The following is an 18198-nucleotide window of genomic DNA, read 5'->3' as shown; positions in this document are numbered from 1 at the left end:
GAACTGGTGGGCAGACCCGGAGTCGCCGCGTAAGCGGGGCCGGCTCAGTGCGGTGCGGCAGGCGCGGCTGTGCGGCAGCGGAAGTCCTTTGTTGCAGCACAGTCCCTGGCAGAGCCAGAGCCTCTCCGCGCAGCCCAGCCCGAGCGCCGCGCGCCGCCGCCACTGCAGCTCTCGGCCCTTCTGCCTCCGCCCGCCTTTCCCGTGGCCGATTTGCCTTAAACTCCCTAAAATCTCCGCAGCCCCGGTTCCTGCTGCGGCCGGTGAGTATTTGCCAGTTGTGGGGCTATTTGCGCAACTTTGGCCCGGGCCGGAAGGCGGCGGGCAGCGGGCTTGGCGGCGTGCGGGGCCGGAGCGGCGCCGACCAGTGCGGGGAGCCGGAGCGCGGCGGGCGCGCGGCGAGGACCCGGCCACGGGTGGCTGCTGGGCCGCCTGCTTGATCCCGCCGCCCGCCGGCGCGCCTGGTCGGGGACATGTGGCCTCCCTGGGTCGGAGGCGAAGCCCCTACGGAGACTAGTTCCCAAATTAGTTACCTTCTTTTTCCTTTCTTTCTCTGCCTTTATTTTTTTGAGGGGGGAGGGGAGGTGTAGACGGGAGGCGGGAGGACCCGGTTGATTGACGTGCCCAGAGCCCGCTTCTCTCAACTTACAGCCGCAGCTCCTTGGCGGGTGGGAGGGGAAGTGTCCCGGAGCCCGAGGCCGCAGACTTGGGCGCGCTCCGAGGGAGGAGGCGTAAGAGCCGTGCAAATTCTTGCCACGGTTTTTCCCACTCCCTCCCGGCACACAAGCTTTTTGTTCAGTAAAAAGTGGTAGGTCTCGGGTTTGGGGATTTTCGGTGGAAAGATCTGTTTCTTGGGAAGAGAGTGCTTTCGCTTCCAGTGGTGGGCGCTTGCTAGAAGTTCTGTTAGTGTTCGGTAAATGTGTTGGATGTAGATCAGGAGTTGTTACCAATAAAATATGTAGGTTTGGGTCTGAGCTCAGCCACCCTCCCAGTCTCCCTTCCTACCTAAGCAGCGCGTCTGCGTGATCTGAAAGGTTGACATGACATTTTCCAAATTGGGAGCGTCAGGGAGATGTTGATGAAAGTCCTTGATGTTTTCTGGGGACAGTATGGAATTTGTCTGTGTGTAATAATATTTCTAAATCAAGCTTCAACGTGGTAGGTACACGCAGTTTATTTATTGGCCTAAGTATATTTCCATGCAGTATGTATCACGGCAGGAAAGCTATGCCAGGAACAATTTTCCCTTTGACACTCGATCCCAAGAAGTGGTCCCAGGCTTTCTGAGACTTAGAATCAGTCTCTTGAGCTGAAGTTCAAGGCACTCTGGAGCAGATTTGGTGAAGGATGCAGTTCTCATGATAACTCCAAAGCAATCACCACCCGCTCCTTTGAAATTATGAAATTTTGTCATTGCAAATGGATATGATGAGGACACTTGGAATACAAAACGATGAAGCTTGAATGATGGCTGGCCATCAGAACCTCAAAACGCCTTTTGAATCACTTGCTGGATATCTAATAAAGTCTCAATAATAACTGAACGTATTTGGAAGCTAGATGGGGCTTCCTCATCTTAAACAGAGAAAATTGAAGCATAGTGGAGGTGCAGTGCTTTCCCAAAGATTGATAAAATAATGACAGTCTGCAAGTAGAGCTTTCAATCAGCATCTTACATTCATTTTAAAAGCAGATTTCTCCATTACGACCAAATTTTCATGGTATAGAGAAATAACTCACGTTGAGCAATCTTACCTGAAGCCTTTCTATTCTTCCTACCCCAACACGGCCTAAATTGGAGGCAGTGGGGAGCCCTGGTTGCATCATTGTCGGAGAAAAGAGAAACCGTATTTAACCAGGACCTTAGCAGGGCAGAGCACAGTCTCAGCCACTTGCTGTTGACCTTGTGTTTGATTTCGCTTTAACACAGCTAAATTTTTGTACTGTTTCCGCATTCTCCTCTTTTGCCAGGCTCCGGGAAAGGTATAGTCCATGGAGCTTTTTAAGGGTATTTCTGTGTTCCTTGCAGGACAGCCATTCTAATGTGCAAGAGAAAAGAAGTGCCTGCTTTCAGGCCTCTCTTCCATCCAGGAAAAGTGCTAAGCCTTTGCTATTAAGCTTCTGGCCCTAAAGGGGGGGAAACCATTTGGGATAAAAATGCAGAAAATTTTCCATAGATTTTTACTTTTAAGCCACAATCTGTTGTCTTCCAAAAAAGAATTGAGATATATTTGAAAAAAATTGAGATATATTTGCTTGAGAGGTCATTTTGGTGTCTATCGGATTTTTTTTCTCCTGATTTTTTCTTCTTGTGCTGGTATCTCTTACCATAAAATATTGACATTATTCTTATACTCTTATGGGAACCAAATTAAAAGGGATGAGTGTCTCTTTTTTTCTCAGAATGGAAATGCTTTTATATAAAATTCAAGCTCTTTGTAAAAATTCAACCTATACCGAAGTAGATAAAAAACAAAAATGAAAGTCATTTCTGACTCCCACTCCCCAGAGGTAATCTCTGTTAACAGTCAATTTCTTGTTTAAAATGAGAGAAAGCAACATTTGGTCATACTGTGCTGCTGTGTGTGCCTCACCCTGGCTAGGGATGGCCGTGATGATTCATGGGCTCATGTTCTCTATTCACTGCTCAGGTTGGTGAGAATTGTCCAGGTAGAGGAAAGGGAATGTTTTGCATTGGACTTATTTAAAATTCTATGATTAAGTAGCAGACGTGAGAGCTTAAATACAACAGGGCTGCTATTGTAGGTTTGTCCTTACGAAGTACTTACTGTAGCTTGGTGGGCTAGTTCTCACACTTATAATGTTAATGTTGGTGTCAAGCATTTGATGGGTTGATTTATACTTGCCAAACTCATTAAAACAAAAGAAAACAAAACCCTCACATTTGTAAAGAGTTTCATAATCTATAGTTGGGAAGGAGTGGGTATACTTGCCATTAAGGCCACTGCCAAGATAATCCCTGTGCTGTTACAGGATGAGAGGTCCCTCTTGATCTATATCGAGAGGTAGCATACCAAACATCAAGGAAAGGAAATTAGAGGAAAGAAGGGGATTAATGACTGTGGTTTTCAGATGTGGCCTAGAAGGAGACGGTACATATTTAAGATAGATTTCTAAGTATACTTATATTGTGCCATGTATAGTTATCTGTATAAGAAGTCTTAGAGTACAGAATCACTTATTCCTTAGCCTGGTATATTCAAGAAGAGTAAGCTGTGAAGTAATTGATGTTCTGAAAACAAATCCCCAAAATAGTACATAGAAGTTAAATCACAGCATTTGTTATTTGAGAGTGTTGGGAACAAATCATTTGCAAAATAAAATGGGCAAATTAAAGAAAGAATTAAATTGCCAACCAGATTTTCTGTTTGTTGTCTGTGTGAGATGCATGCGATCCTTTTTAGAGATAACTGAAGAGCTCCATCCTCACTTTAAATCTTTTGTATTAGGGGAGGGCTTCCTCTGATGGGCCGTGGGAGTCAGAAGATGGAAGCGGAGATGGGGAGTGCAGGGCATTCTGCCTGCAATATGGGGCTTTATGAGAATGGGGTGACTCTGGGAGGCTTAGAATGTCCAAGGGGACATGTTAGTTAATAGTCATTGCCAGAAAGAGTGTTTTCTGGTTTACAAAAACAGAAACTTAGGGCTCTGAATGAAAAGGGTCAGAGTTTGAGTCCCATCTTACAAGATGAGCGCTTGAGTACCAACCACTGAACCTGTTTCCTCATTCACAAAATGAGGATAATAAGGATACCTACCCCGGGGTTGTTATAAGGATCAGTTGTGTAATGTATGGGAAATCACTTTGTAGATTTTTGACTACTATATAAACTTTGCCATAATTGAAATAATGCAAAAAATTGATAAGCAATATAAAACTTGCTTTCTTCAACACTTATTCATTCAAAAACTGATCAAATATCAACTAAATGTCAGGCAACTGTTAGAGGCCCAGGGGATACAGCAATGACTAAGACAGTGCCATGATCTCAAGCAGCTTACAGCAAAGCAGGGGAACCATATCATTATAATCCCTGCTGTAAGTGTGATGATAGACATAGCATCCCAGTGTGGATGATACATTATTTTTCACCCTATAGTTGTAGGTATAGACTGTTTGGGAAGCACAGAAGAGGCATCTACCTTACCCTGGAATCAGAAAGAATGTCCTGAAGAGAGTGAGCTGGACGTTGAAAAGGCTCTAAGCAAAGGGAATAGCATGTATGAAAGCATGAAGGCTTTTGCTGTGTTAGTTGCTTTGGGATGAGGGGAAATCTTAAATGTTAAATAGATTTAAGACTTAAAAATGGAGTTAAACTTCTTGGCATGAACATACTTTTTATGATACTCTTTTTATTGGTTTCATTGACTTAATTACATAAGGTTGAAATTTTCAGGATTTTGGTTAGAGTTAAAAATGTAGCACTTGGAGCTACACAATTGGAAACAGTACAGTTAAAAAATATTATGTGTGGACTTGCTGAAAGAAGGAAACTGGGTAGTCCCTCCCATCATCTTAGAGCTGCCTCACCAGTTTTCTTTCTTTTTTTTTTTTTTTGCGTTACGAGGGCCTCTCACTGTCGTGGCCTCTCCCATTGTGGAGCACAGGCTCCGGACGCACAGGCTCAGCGGCCATGGCTCACGGGCCCAGCCGCTCCGCGGCATGTGGGATCTTCCCGGACCGGGGCACGAACCCGTGCCCCCTGCGTCAGCAGGCGGACTCTCAACCACTGCGCCACCAGGGAAGCCCCAGTTTTCTTTTTTATATATATATCTTTATTGGAGTATAATTGCTTTATAATGTTGTGTTAGTTTCTGCTATACAACAAAGTGAATCAGCTCTATGTATACATATATCCCCATATCCCCGTGCCTCACCAGTTTTCATGCAGCAACGTTTACTGAGTACACACACTGTGTTGCAGAGAATCGAACAAGCCAAAATATTGGCCTTCAAGTTGCTCATAGTCTAGTAGGGAGACCAACATACACATAATTGTGGTAGCTGATTCTTATTTAGCGCTTGCTCCGTGACACACTGTCTTACAGTAACTAAACCCTAGGAAGGATTACAATCCCCATTCTCAGATGAGAGAACTGAGGCACAGATTGGATGCAACCTGCTCAAATTCACACACCTAATAAGTGACAGAGCCAGAATTTGAACCCAGACAGTCTGGTTAGTCTGTGCTTTAACATCTACTTTATGTTGCTGTTCTGATGATTTAAAAAATAGCATAATAAGTGCAAAATAAGGAGATAATACACAGAGTAATATCAAAACCTAAAACAGTGGGAGAGGGAGGTCTTGCAGAAGGCTTTCTGGAGGAGGTGATAAACTGATTCTTAAAAGATATGTGGCCGGTTCAGACAGAAGAACCAATCAGCATGAGTAAAAATGGAGGTAGGAAATACATGAAGTATATGGGCTCGGAGGATGGGGTGGTGGCCAGCAGTTTTATGCCGCTTGAACAGAAGTTTGAAGCAGGAAGTAGCCACATAGGAGACTAGATGGGGGGGCACGGAGGGCTTTTGTATCCCTTGGGAAGGAGTTTGCTCTTCAGTCTGAGGGTATGTGAAAGGACCCACAGAAGCAGAATAACAGGGTCTGATTTTTGTTCTTTATGAATCATCTGAGGGTGAAGGATGGATTTGAGGGACCAGTTAAGGAGCCTATTGTAATAATTCAGGAGTAATGATAGAGGCCTCAGAGGACAGGGAAGGTAAAGATGGAATCGAGGGGCAAATTTGAGAAATAGTGAGAAAACTGGCAAGACTTAATAGTTAATTATGAGGAAGAAGTCCCAGGTGACTCCCAAGAATCCCGGGTGATTGGTGCATGCTGGAGAAGGGGGAGGAGCAGTTTCAGGTGGGTCCCAGACAAAGTCACAGCGTGAGTATGCTGGAATAGATAGGAGTTCCACAAGATGAACCCTAAGAATACGAATGCCACGTGCAAAAAGGGACTTCCTGGTGAAGCTGCTTTTTGCTGAGAGAAGCCTGCTCTTCACCCCAGTGCCCTCTGGTGGTCAGAAGATGCCATGTTGTCTCTTTAGGATAAACAGATCAACATTTAGACTGCCTGAATTAAATGCTTTTCCTCTTCCACTCCTGGAGGAAGAGAGGAAAATTTCAGGAGCCCCTATGTTCCCTTTGCTTTCTGTGTGGATGAATTCATTTCCCAGACCTAGCAGCTTAACTACAGTAACACCTCAGTTATTCAGAGTTATTTGGTTGACAACGCCAGCTATCCAGTGGCCTGACCTGAAGCGAAAGAGTAAGGCAATTTGTTGCCTGTCAACAATTAAGATAGATTAAACAAAGTGCATGAATTAAAACCTTATCTTATGCATAGAACACTGCCCTAGGTCCTCACAGAAAATTAAATTATTTATGTAGATTCAGTTTCAATGAGTTTTTGTCTAATTTCATAACTCATAACATTGAAATGGTGGGCAGCAGGAGATCAGCACACCTTTTACAAGTGACAGCTGTTGGCCTGACAAGTAGGGAGACAGAAAAATACCATCCAACAAACTACAGTCTCCAAGAGCATAACAGCCTCGGGCCATTTTGTGCAGGTGCAAACAACCCTTGCAAATTTGAACAGCTCCTATTTTTCAGGAAGACATAATTGATGCAGAGAAGCAAGCAGACAGCTAGGTGTTGCTATATATGGGGGCAGCTGTTAGAATAGAAGGAAGAGCCCTAGACCAGGATTGAGGAGACCAAGGTCCCATCCTGTCAGCCACGAAAACAAGACATGACTTTGAGTACGTGACTTAACCTCTCAGGGCCTCCATTTGTTTTCTTATCTATGACATAGCGGGTTGAACTTGATCATCACTTGGTAAAATTCTGTGAACTTTGTTCACAATGATGACATTAATGTTTAAGAAAAATCCTATTCCTCTTGGATTGAAAAGACAAACATTTGTCATCTCTAGTTTATACAAGAGTTCTGTTTAGAAGTATGATTATCTCTATTTAATACATGAGGAAAGCAGGCTTAGAGAGGTGAAGAAAATTCATAGCTGAATAAGTAGGAGAGCTGGTATTCAAATCTATCGGTGTCTGCTCCCTGGGCTCTTTTTTAACACTTTCATTTAACAAGCATGCATTAAGTGCCAACTACATGGGCAGTGTGCTAGGCACGGGGAACACAAAGGCCATTTAGCCTCGTCCCCATCCTGGAGAGTTGAGTGTAGTAGGCATTGCTGTACAGTCCCTCTGTTAGTCCTAAAGATGCAAGTACTACTACAGCACCGTTAGGACGAATGAACACACAGCTCCATTTGGGTTTTTAAAGATCCAAATGGGTGTGAGCACAGAATGGAGCCACCATTTATAGCTTTGTTTCTATGGGAATATGTGTTTCAAGTTCCAAATAACTAACTTAAAAATAAAGTTTTGGAACATAACCCAGTTACAATTTCAGAACTTCCTGTACTAAGGACTGAATTTGCAGTCTAATAATCAGCCAGGATGCTTGTTCTAAAAAGTGAATAAGATTTTCTAAACTTGATCATGTCTGTCCAATTTCAATGCCTGGAATTAAAACCTTTTATCTTTGGGAGCCTGTACAGCCAGTTCTTACTGGAAATCTCAAGGAGAAAACCTAAAGAATTAAGTTTAAATTTAGAGATTGGAACACTGTATACCCTAGAAAATGGAATTCTAGGAAAGAATTTTGCCAAGGTGACCTTATTTTTATAGGTGGCAAAGTCGTTAAGGCTATGATCTCAGGCTCAAGAGTCATATTGCTTGTGTTCTAATCTCACCCAGTCCTCTGTGGCCTTAGGAAGGTTATATAACATTGTGTTCTGTTTTCTTATCTGGAAATGGGTCTTAAAACAGTACGTACTTTGTAGAGTTTGTTATGAGGATTAAATGATAACATGATACACATATTTACATGCATACATACACGTTTTATATATAATACACTATATATATACATATATATGTGTATATATATGTATATATATCTTACTATTGATGCGCCAGGCTCTAATCTAAGCAGATATCACACACACACACACACACACACACACACACACACACACACACACACACACACACACCTGCTTAGACTAGGTCCTGGCACATTGGTACTAAGGCCAGTAAAACAAATTTACCTTCCCTCCCATTACATTTCCAAGCTTTTGTTTATGCTGCTGTGTACCCTCCCCAATTTTTTACGTACACACCAATACAGATACCTGAAATGCCTTCCCCACACCACTTTCTCTTTTTCTTTCTTCTACTCATTCATCAAGACTTCACTCAAATCCTTCCTAAAGCCCACTACTGTTCTAGTACAATTCATGCCTTTTCTAAATGCATACTGAACTTTATTCAATATAATTCAGTACTTAATTTTTCTCAAATCGTTTCTTGGTATAAAATGTAATCCCTCATATGTAATTAGCTCTACTGTATACCATCCTTCTCCACCTCAATGCTTTATGCCATGTTGGGAACATTGTAGGTGTTCAATACATTCTGATACTCTGATTTATAAACAGGGGAGAATCCTTTCACTACCTTTCAAGCTTCTTAAGAAGCTAGTCTATAGCCCACAGGTTAAATCCATATATATATATACATTCAGTCATATAAGACATAGAAATAGGTACGAGGAAATGAATGTAGGTACTTAAATGTCCCTTGAGACCTGGAGGTAATTGTTAGTAGTTCAGAGATTGGGACGCTGAACTGTAGACTCACTGAGGCTATGCAAATAGTTCTCGGGAATGTCCTTGATAATGCAAGTCTGGGACGCAGAGGGTGGTTGTTTACCTTATGGAAGGAGTCACTCAAAAACTCCTTTAAGTTGCTTCTTCATTCACTTTATATGCTTATTTATAGACCCTTAAATTATCATTTCACTAAGGCTAAGGCAAAAGAAACGTCCAGCAAAACTTTTTTTCCATTTAAGAGACTTAGCAAAGAAGGAAAAGTATTTCTGAAACCTTACTGTGTCAGTGAGAAATTTACTGAAACAGCTTACAGAGTATAATTTAGGGAACATGTCTACTGAGTGAGACTAGATGTGCATATACAGGTATAACCACATTACAGATAGAGTTCAGAGGGCGTAGTTTCTTGTGCAAGGGCCTTAACAAACGCTATGGTAAGGACTCATGCCCAGTCCTTGCTGACTGTTCTTTACATATGGGGGTACACTGCATGATACCAAGGAGCATGTAGTAACCACAGTTCAGTGGTTAGTACCCAGCTGGGTGGGCAGGAATCCTAGTACCTATAATACTTTACCACAGTTAACCCTTGATACATTGTTTAACAGCACAACATCTTTGTCCTTCTATGAAATAAGCATGTTGGACTAGATTAGATCTCTAAGCTCTAAAAGCCTATGAATATCTAAATTACTGAATATTCTTAATGTGTTTGGTAGCTGTTTTTGAATTTGAGATAAGCTGGTTAAACTTTTTCAAACTAAAATTTTTTAAATTCAGTGTAAACTTTTTTGCATCACCTACCTCCTTATTCCTCTGGAGAACTGCATCCACACTGGGTATCCTAGCCTTAGGAGAACCCCTGGCTTTGGATCACGTTTGAAGTTTCTGCTCTCAACCCCAGCCCTTGAAGAACTTCTAGCTGTACAAACTTGTTCTACCAGTGATGTAGCTAGTAACACAAACAAAAGCAATCACACAATGCCATTATAAAAACAAGAATTGAAATATAAGCAATTATTAAAAACAGGTAACAAGCTTTACTATAACAAAGTTCACTAAGTATTTTGGGTAGCATTATTAAGGATATTTTAAAAATTGAAGAGAGCAAACCTCTTTTGGAATTTGAATGAAATTATTATTTAATTAATAAAAGTGAGAGAAATATAAACATTTTAATGCAAAAATTATTCTCAAGACATAACAAGCTAAAAGTCTCACAGGAATTTAGATCCTTCACCCATGATTCCACCTCCCGCCTTTTTGTTTATTTGTTTTTGTTTTGCTGTTATTAAGCCTTCTTAAAGCTTTTCTGAATGAGGTGTAACAAGAACAGAGTTGTTGGTACAATGTGTGAATGATTGCTATTAAAAGTTACTCTCCCTAAAATCCACTTTACTCAGAACTTGGGCATTTGCATAATAACATTGGAGAAACTACAGTTTTAGGTCAGCCTAGGAGCTGTAGTGTTAGCATTAATTTTTGACAAAAAGGTACTTGTTCAGCTTCCAGCCATATGAGGCGAAGAGAAATACAGAGGGATGTGGAGGCAGTGGGATTCATACTCGGGTGTGTCTGACCCGGAGCCCTGTTCTCTCCACCACAGCACAGTGCCTTCACGTACAGAGTAGGCACTCTGCTGAGTACACGTTCAATGAAGTCACTCGTCTAGAACAAGTTAAAATTCCCCTCAGTGAGGTATCCTTGAGATTATAGAATACCTATGCTATTGCTGATTCTCAGTACTTTATACAGTGCCTGGTACACTAAAATACTCAACAAATGTTTGTTGAATTAATAAATGTGTGTTAAAATGCTGTTGATGCTCTTATATGCTTTAGTGTCTTGTTTATGTTAATACAGAATGTATGTTCACTAATCTAATTGAATTATGACTATAGCTACAGATGTGTCTATCATATCGGTCTTCTATGTAGCTGCATTAATTTTGGTTGCTGACCATAAAACTGCTTTTCCTTTAGATTAGAAGGGTCCTTAGAATTTTTAAGCTCTTCTTGTCATTATTTCAACCACAGGGCATTTAAAACCTGAAAGTTTTAACAGATAAACTATTGGCTTTCATACTGCTGGACTCTTATATGGAAGGAAACCGTAAGATTATCTCGTCAAACTTACCTCCTACGCTTAAGGAAGCGTCACCACTGTCACAATTGCCAGTGTTACTTCCATTAATTATCATGTGCCAGTTTACACATTGCTCCTGTGAACCTTAATGTCTGATATGCTTTTTGAGGTATTATTATTTAACATCTTTATTGGAGTATAATTGCTTTACAATGGTGTGTTAGTTTCTGCTGTATAACAAAGTGAATCAGCTATACATATACACATATCCCCATATCCCCTCCCTCTTGTGTCTCCCTCTCACCCTCCCTATCCCACCCCTGTAGGTGGTCACAAAGCACCGAGCTGATCACCGTACAGCTGTGCTATGCGGCTGCTTCCCACTAGCTCTCTTACATTTGGTGGTGTATATATGTCCATGCCACTTTTTTGAGGTATTATTATCCCCACTTTGACAGTTCAGGAAACTTGGAGTCAATGAGGACAAACAAGTTACCTAAGGTGGCAAAGCTAGGTTGGAACTCAGGCCTGTCTGATCCAAAGCCTGTGCGCTTTTCACTGTACCATACTGTCCGCAACAATATTTCATCCCTGCTTCTACACGGGGCACTCATTATCCTCTAGATGAGTTCGTTTCATTTTTGAACAACTCTTATTACTAGGGGGAAAAGAATTGAGATAATATCTATCCCTCTACCTCTTTTTTCATTAAAGGTCTCTCTGAATCCTGTAAAATGTCTATAGACCTAGAAATCTCATCCTGCATAAAATAGGCTTGGGGTCAGTATTTTTCTGTGTGTGTGTGTGTGTGTGTGTGTGTGTGTGTTTTAACCCTTTGAATAAGGTTTTGTTGTTTGGATTTGTTTTATGTAATTGTAATCGTTACATAATTTCATAGCCTGTGTTTATTTACTTGACTTTCCATCCTGAAAACTTTTCTTATTTTCTTCTACAGCCTTCATTCATAAATATAATTTTCATAAAGGCCACATGATGGTGAATTTTAAGAAGTAGATTTACCTTGGTTTACTTACAACTACCTTATTGTGAGGCATTACAAGTTATAAATAACACATTGATAAAGATCTGCGCATACATTGCATTTTGTATATGGGTACATACTGAGCATGACTCTTCAATTCTAGTACAGATATCTGAGTTACACAAGGTTGAAATATTGTACCTTCTTGAAATACTTGATTTGGCTTACAGAAAAGGCCTAGAGGTTGCAAGTTTAGGAAGGCAGCAGGTCTCATTAAAAGCCACCTTCATTTCACCAGGTGCCCATGCCTACTGTGTTACCCTGTCTTCAGGCAGGAAGAAGGAGGCAGAGTGGCCTTAGGTAGTCGGGGAAAGGGGTATGTCATCCACATGTGATCTGGAACAAACAGTTTATAAAAAACAAGTGGAAGTTAGTAAAGTTAGATAATCTTTTAATTTCTACTGTAGGGAATGAAGGGTTTGTGGACTGAAGAGTGAACGTTTTATTTCTCTGAACAGCTTGTTAAATGTTCTTCTTATGCTCAGTCAAATTGTGTAAGAACTTGTTTTTGAGTAGATGATAGATTCTGAAGTATTATGTGTACAGATTAAAAATTAAGGCTAAAATTTGATCTTATTTTCGCTTTGTAATGTAATAGGACTTACAGTGCTTTTAGTATTCTCCTCTCCTCTCTTTATTCATTGTCAGCTCCATACATTAAAAATATTTATATGTTGATAAGTGAAGAAAACTGGTTGCAGAAAGGTGTATACAGTACAATACCATTTAGGTAAAAAACAAAAACAACAACAAAAGCAAAACTATGTGCCTGGCACATAGTAGGTACTCAATAGCTGTTGACTCTGTAGGTATAGCATAAACATTTGAAGATATACAATTGGAGAGGTTACCTCTGGAAAGAGGTGTGCAACCTAAGGTGTGTTTTTATTCTATGTACTTTTATGTTTCAGTTTTTTTCAATGAACGTGTGTTACTTTTGTATTCTTTTTTTAATGATTGAAAAGTGAAGAAAAATTTACAATCTAAGGATAGATATCTCCTTCCCAAATAGATCCACTGTCCTTTATACTGTAAAGTGCAAGCCAAGCAATATAAGACAGATACTCTGACTCTATAGAATTATTGCCTCTCCAGTAATCAAGAAAAGAGAGGAGCATTGATCAAACCTATTTGCTTGGTGCCATTTCCATGTAATCTAATAAGCTTTTGTAAATAGAATTTTTCTAAGGAAATTTTCAACCATGCAAAAATAGAACTATATCTGCCTCCCAGCGTCAATAGTTCTCAACACATGGCCTGTTTTGTATCATCTATAGCCCCCACACCCACCCCACTGGATTATTTGCAAGCATATTTTAGATATTTCATCAATAAATACAGCAGTCTGTGTATCTAAAAGATAAGGATGCTTTTAACACAACCAGAATACCCATATCACCCTTAAGGATGAGCAATCATTCCTTTATATCTATCATCTAAGAAGTTTTTAATACTCTGAGACTGAATTACTAACTTTCAGTTTAAATTGCTATTTTATTTAACTTTCATTGTTTGTATCCTTCAAGTACTTTTAAACTAGTGTCTTTTTTCCTTTCAAATTTCGTATACATTTTTTCCCTAAAGGCGTAATGAAACCAAAACTGTATGGTTTTTGCTTTTGATACCTTTGCTTGTATTTCTTAAAATAAAAACGAGATGCTTGAATAAATGGCTGGGTATCTTCACCTTCAAGTTTTAAAAATGATTCAGGTATATGTTATTGCTCTTTACTACATTAGACTGGAAAGCTAGCCATACCTTGATTGTAATAGTAACTTCACACAAGTCACAGGTCATGATCAAAATTATTCTTTTTTTTAAGTGCTTTTCTGATATCCTGTCTGACTTTAATATTTTTGTTTTACATAGGTCTCTAATTAATAGAAGATGGCAAAGCCCAGCCACAGCAGCTACGTCCTTCAGCAGCTAAACAACCAAAGGGAATGGGGTTTCCTCTGTGACTGTTGTATTGCAATTGATGACATTTACTTTCAAGCACACAAAGCAGTTCTAGCTGCCTGTAGCTCCTATTTTAGAATGTTTTTCATGAATCATCAGCATAGTACTGCACAGCTGAATCTCAGCAACATGAAAATTAGTGCCGAGTGTTTTGATCTTATTTTGCAGTTTATGTATTTAGGAAAAATTATGACAGCTCCTTCCAGTTTTGAGCAGTTTAAAGTGGCAATGAACTACCTACAGCTGTACAATGTTCCTGACTGTTTAGAAGACATACAGGATGCAGATTGTTCTAGTTCAAAATGTTCATCTTCTGCTTCTAGCAACCAGAACAGCAAAATGATATTTGGGGTAAGAATGTATGAAGACACTGTGGCTAGAAATGGCAGTGAAGCCAATAGATGGTGTGCAGAGCCAAGTTCAACAGTAAATACACCACATAATAGAGAGCCTGATGAAGAGTCTTTGCAATTAGGTAATTTTCCTGAACCATTATTTGATGTATGTAAGAAGAGTTCTGTGTCCAAATTATCTACTCCAAAAGAACGTGTCTCACGACGCTTTGGACGGAGTTTTACCTGTGATAGTTGTGGATTTGGCTTTAGCTGTGAGAAGTTACTAGATGAGCATGTGCTAACCTGTACTAACAGACATTCATACCAAAATACAAGATCCTATCACAGAATAGTGGATATTAGAGATGGAAAAGACAGTAATATCAAAGCTGAATTTGTTGAAAAGGATTCTTCTAAAACATTTTCTGCACAGACGGACAAATACAGAGGAGACACAAGCCAGGCTGCTGATGACTCAACTTCAACCACTGGAAGCAGAAAAAGTAGCACAGTGGAGTCTGAACTAGCCAGTGAAGAAAAAAGCAGAGCTGCTGAGAGGAAAAGAATCATTATCAAGATGGAACCAGAGGATATCCCTACAGATGAACTGAAAGACTTTAACATTATTAAAGTGACTGATAAAGACTGTAATGAGTCCACTGACAATGATGAATTAGAAGATGAACCTGAAGAGCCATTTTATAGATACTATGTTGAAGAAGATGTCAGTATTAAAAAAAGTGGGAGGAAAGCTCTGAAACCTCGGATGTCAATAAACACTGATGAAAGAGGTGGTTTAGAAAATATGAGGCCCCCTAACAACAGCAGTCCAGTACAAGAGGATACTGAAAACGCATCCTGTGAGTTGTGTGGGCTCACAATAACTGAGGAGGACCTGTCATCTCATTACTTAGCCAAACACATCGAAAATATCTGTGCATGTGGCAAATGTGGACAAATACTTGTGAAGGGTAGACAGCTTCAGGAACATGCCCAGAGATGTGGAGAGCCCCAAGACCTGACAATGAACGGGTTAGGAAGTACTGAGGAGAAGATGGACATGGAAGAGAATCCTGACGAACAGTCTGAAATCAGGGATATGTTTGTTGAAATGTTGGATGATTTTAGGGACAATCATTTCCAGATAAACAATATCCAAAAAAAGCAGTTATTTAAACATTCTGCCTGTCCTTTTCGATGTCCTAATTGTGGCCAGCGTTTTGAAACTGAAAATCTAGTGGTTGAACATATGTCTAGCTGCCTAGACCAAGACATGTTCAAGAGTGCCATCATGGAAGAGAATGAAAGGGATCACAGACGAAAGCATTTTTGTAATCTGTGTGGGAAAGGATTTTATCAGCGGTGTCACTTAAGAGAACACTATACTGTTCACACCAAGGAAAAGCAGTTTGTTTGTCAGACATGTGGAAAGCAGTTTTTAAGGGAACGTCAGTTGCGACTCCACAATGATATGCACAAAGGCATGGCCAGGTATGTCTGTTCCATTTGTGATCAAGGCAACTTCAGAAAACATGACCATGTACGGCATATGATTTCTCATTTATCTGCTGGTGAGACTATATGCCAGGTCTGCTTTCAGATATTCCCAAATAATGAACAGTTGGAACAGCACATGGATGTTCACCTGTATACATGTGGAATATGTGGAGCAAAGTTTAATTTGAGGAAAGATATGAGATCACATTATAATGCCAAGCATTTGAAAAGAACATAAGTGATTTTCTACTGTATAATGTTTAGCTGATAGGAGACAAAACACCAAAGCAAAGGATATGAGCTATTTAGAAAATGAATTTATAAGATGAATTGTTGAAAAAAATTTTAAGGCCCTTTACCTTTAATATTTTTTGTTTAGGATCTTAAGTATCTACATTTTAGGTGTTATTAAATGTTTATCATTTTTGTTATTTTTAATAGAATTCTTTGTTTTTAGTTTGTTTTAGCTATGATTAAAATTACTTTTAAATGTAGACTACAAGTGGTTGTTACCCCTTCAGTGACTATTAAAGTTTAGTTTTTTTTATCAATAAGGTGATGACTTCACTATTTTTATGTGTTTTTTTTTTTCTAAAGTTACCCTGTGAAATTTTAAACCCAACATCATTGGCCGTTCCTGTTTAAATTTTTTTAAAAAATTGTTTGTTTTAAATAATTAGTTATTTGAAACTATCCCATTCACTGTAGCTTTTTTTTTTTTTTTTTGGAAGTTGAACAGTGATTTAGCCACTGTTTATTCCCTGTCTTATCAATGAAATTCGTATTCTTAAATTGACAACTTAATAGGCAGGTTAGGTGCACTGAATCTAACCTTGAAGGTTGACATGGGCTCAAACTTGGCCTAAAAAGATTGATGAACCTAAGGAAATTCCTATAAATGAATATTTCCTATAATTGATAAAATATTATCATTTAATAATCACATTTAAAACTTATATTAAGTGTAAAACCCAATGACTTTACCCCACTTGAGAAATTAGTGGGGACAAGTCATTTTGTTTTGTGATATTAAATTTAACTATGATAGTTAATTAAAAAGGCATATCTTGTATTCATTTAAAATAATTTAAAATATTCTGATTTCTAAAGTGTGTTAGTTTATGAATTATTTTTGTTTATAAATAGACTTTAATAGCTTTCTAGGAATATGACATCTAAAGGAAAATGATTTTTCACCTTTAAAATGACATACTTTTGGAACTTTGAGATTTGAGAAAGCTGCCATGTATATTGACAAATCTAATAAAATAAAGAAATCAATTACAAATCTGGTTGTTCTATCAAAGTAGAGTGTGCAAAAATCATGTCTTGTGTTTTATACTAAGATTTGGAGAGAATGTGTTATGGCAAATTGCAGTTTATCAACATGCTTTATTTTTTTTTCTGTAAAGGACTAAAATTTGAGAACCGTAAAATAATCACAGAACATATAAGTGGAAATAGTTTATCATTTTTAAGATAAAGTAGTATTACTGTTAGTTGTTGCTGACACAGGGTCTACACGAATTACATGTGAATTAAAATACTGGCAAAACTGGCCCACCAATCAACATATCTGTTGAATAGAATGCCTTTTAATGTGAATTACTTGCATTATAATGCCCTTCTCATAATGAAAGGGATTTTAAATATCTCCTATATTTGCATTATAATGCCCTTCTCATAATGAAAGGGATTTTAAATAACTCCTGTATTTAAAATTATAATTTTGTGATTATGAACAGTAATTTAACGGTATTGTTCTTTTTGTTTACATCACATTTTTAAGATATGCAAGTCATATTTTTGTATACAATTTGCATAAAAGAACAAGTTGCCAAGAGAATTGAGAGACATATTGACTAGCATAGATTTAGTTGAAAGAGTGTGAGCTCAGAGATTTGTGGGGAAATGTTGAGGTGTTAAGAATTGAAACAGTACAGGAGCCATGCAGTATTAGAACAAGTAGAGATGGGGGAAATACACAAAAAGATAAATGAGAAATCAGGAATTTTTTAAAAGCCATATTGTAGAAAAAGCAAGAAAATTGATTCATCTTAGTCTTGGATACAATAGTTTATCAAGTAATTAGATCTGAAATACAACTTTAAATGAAATATGGTATATATATTACTGATAGGAACCTAATAAGAGTTCTGTAACTAACCCAGAGACCATCAGAGAGTAAAGAGAGAATATCGACTCAAAACAAATTTCCAAACTATATACCATCTTAGCGGACATCATTTTCTTTGGGACCGCTTTTTTCCATGACCCTCTTCAAAACCTCTATTGCAATGGCTTTCCCACCATTAAAGAACAGGGGTCTTTCTAAATACTACCACTCTGTAAAAAGGATTGTTTAATCCATTAGGAAAGGGGGTTTAGTTTTAGACACATACTAACAGCCAAGAATTAGCAAGCAAATATATAAACATTAAACATAATCTCTAATTTTACATAACTGAGGTGTTTATAGTTTCAGAAAGCCATACCTCACGATGTGTTTTCTCCCAGTTTCATGTTACAGGACACACACACCTTTTGTTTTGTTTTGCAA

General features: G+C 38.8%; 1 protein-coding gene across 1 annotated transcript; it reads left to right on the top strand.

Annotated features, from left to right (window-relative positions):
• The first annotated feature begins 20 nt into the window (after positions 1-20).
• On the top strand, positions 21-16930 carry ZBTB1 (zinc finger and BTB domain containing 1). Its single transcript, XM_004312843.4, has 2 exons — positions 21-260; positions 13717-16930. Exon 2 carries the CDS (start codon positions 13735-13737, stop codon positions 15874-15876), a length of 2142 nt encoding a protein of 713 aa, XP_004312891.1. The 5' UTR covers positions 21-260; positions 13717-13734; the 3' UTR covers positions 15877-16930.
• The last annotated feature ends 1268 nt before the right edge of the window (positions 16931-18198 follow it).

The sequence above is a fragment of the Tursiops truncatus genome, chromosome 2 (assembly GCF_011762595.2).
Source record: "Tursiops truncatus isolate mTurTru1 chromosome 2, mTurTru1.mat.Y, whole genome shotgun sequence".
Lineage (NCBI taxonomy): Eukaryota > Metazoa > Chordata > Mammalia > Artiodactyla > Delphinidae > Tursiops > Tursiops truncatus.
The sequence above is the reverse complement of the archived record's forward strand: the minus strand, read 5'-3'. Positions and strand labels throughout refer to the sequence as shown.

Excerpts from the sequence above, each read along its gene's own strand:
- ZBTB1 (XM_004312843.4), top strand. The coding sequence starts at position 13,735 with ATGGCAAAGCCCAGCCACAGCAGCTACGTCCTTCAGCAGCTAAACAAC.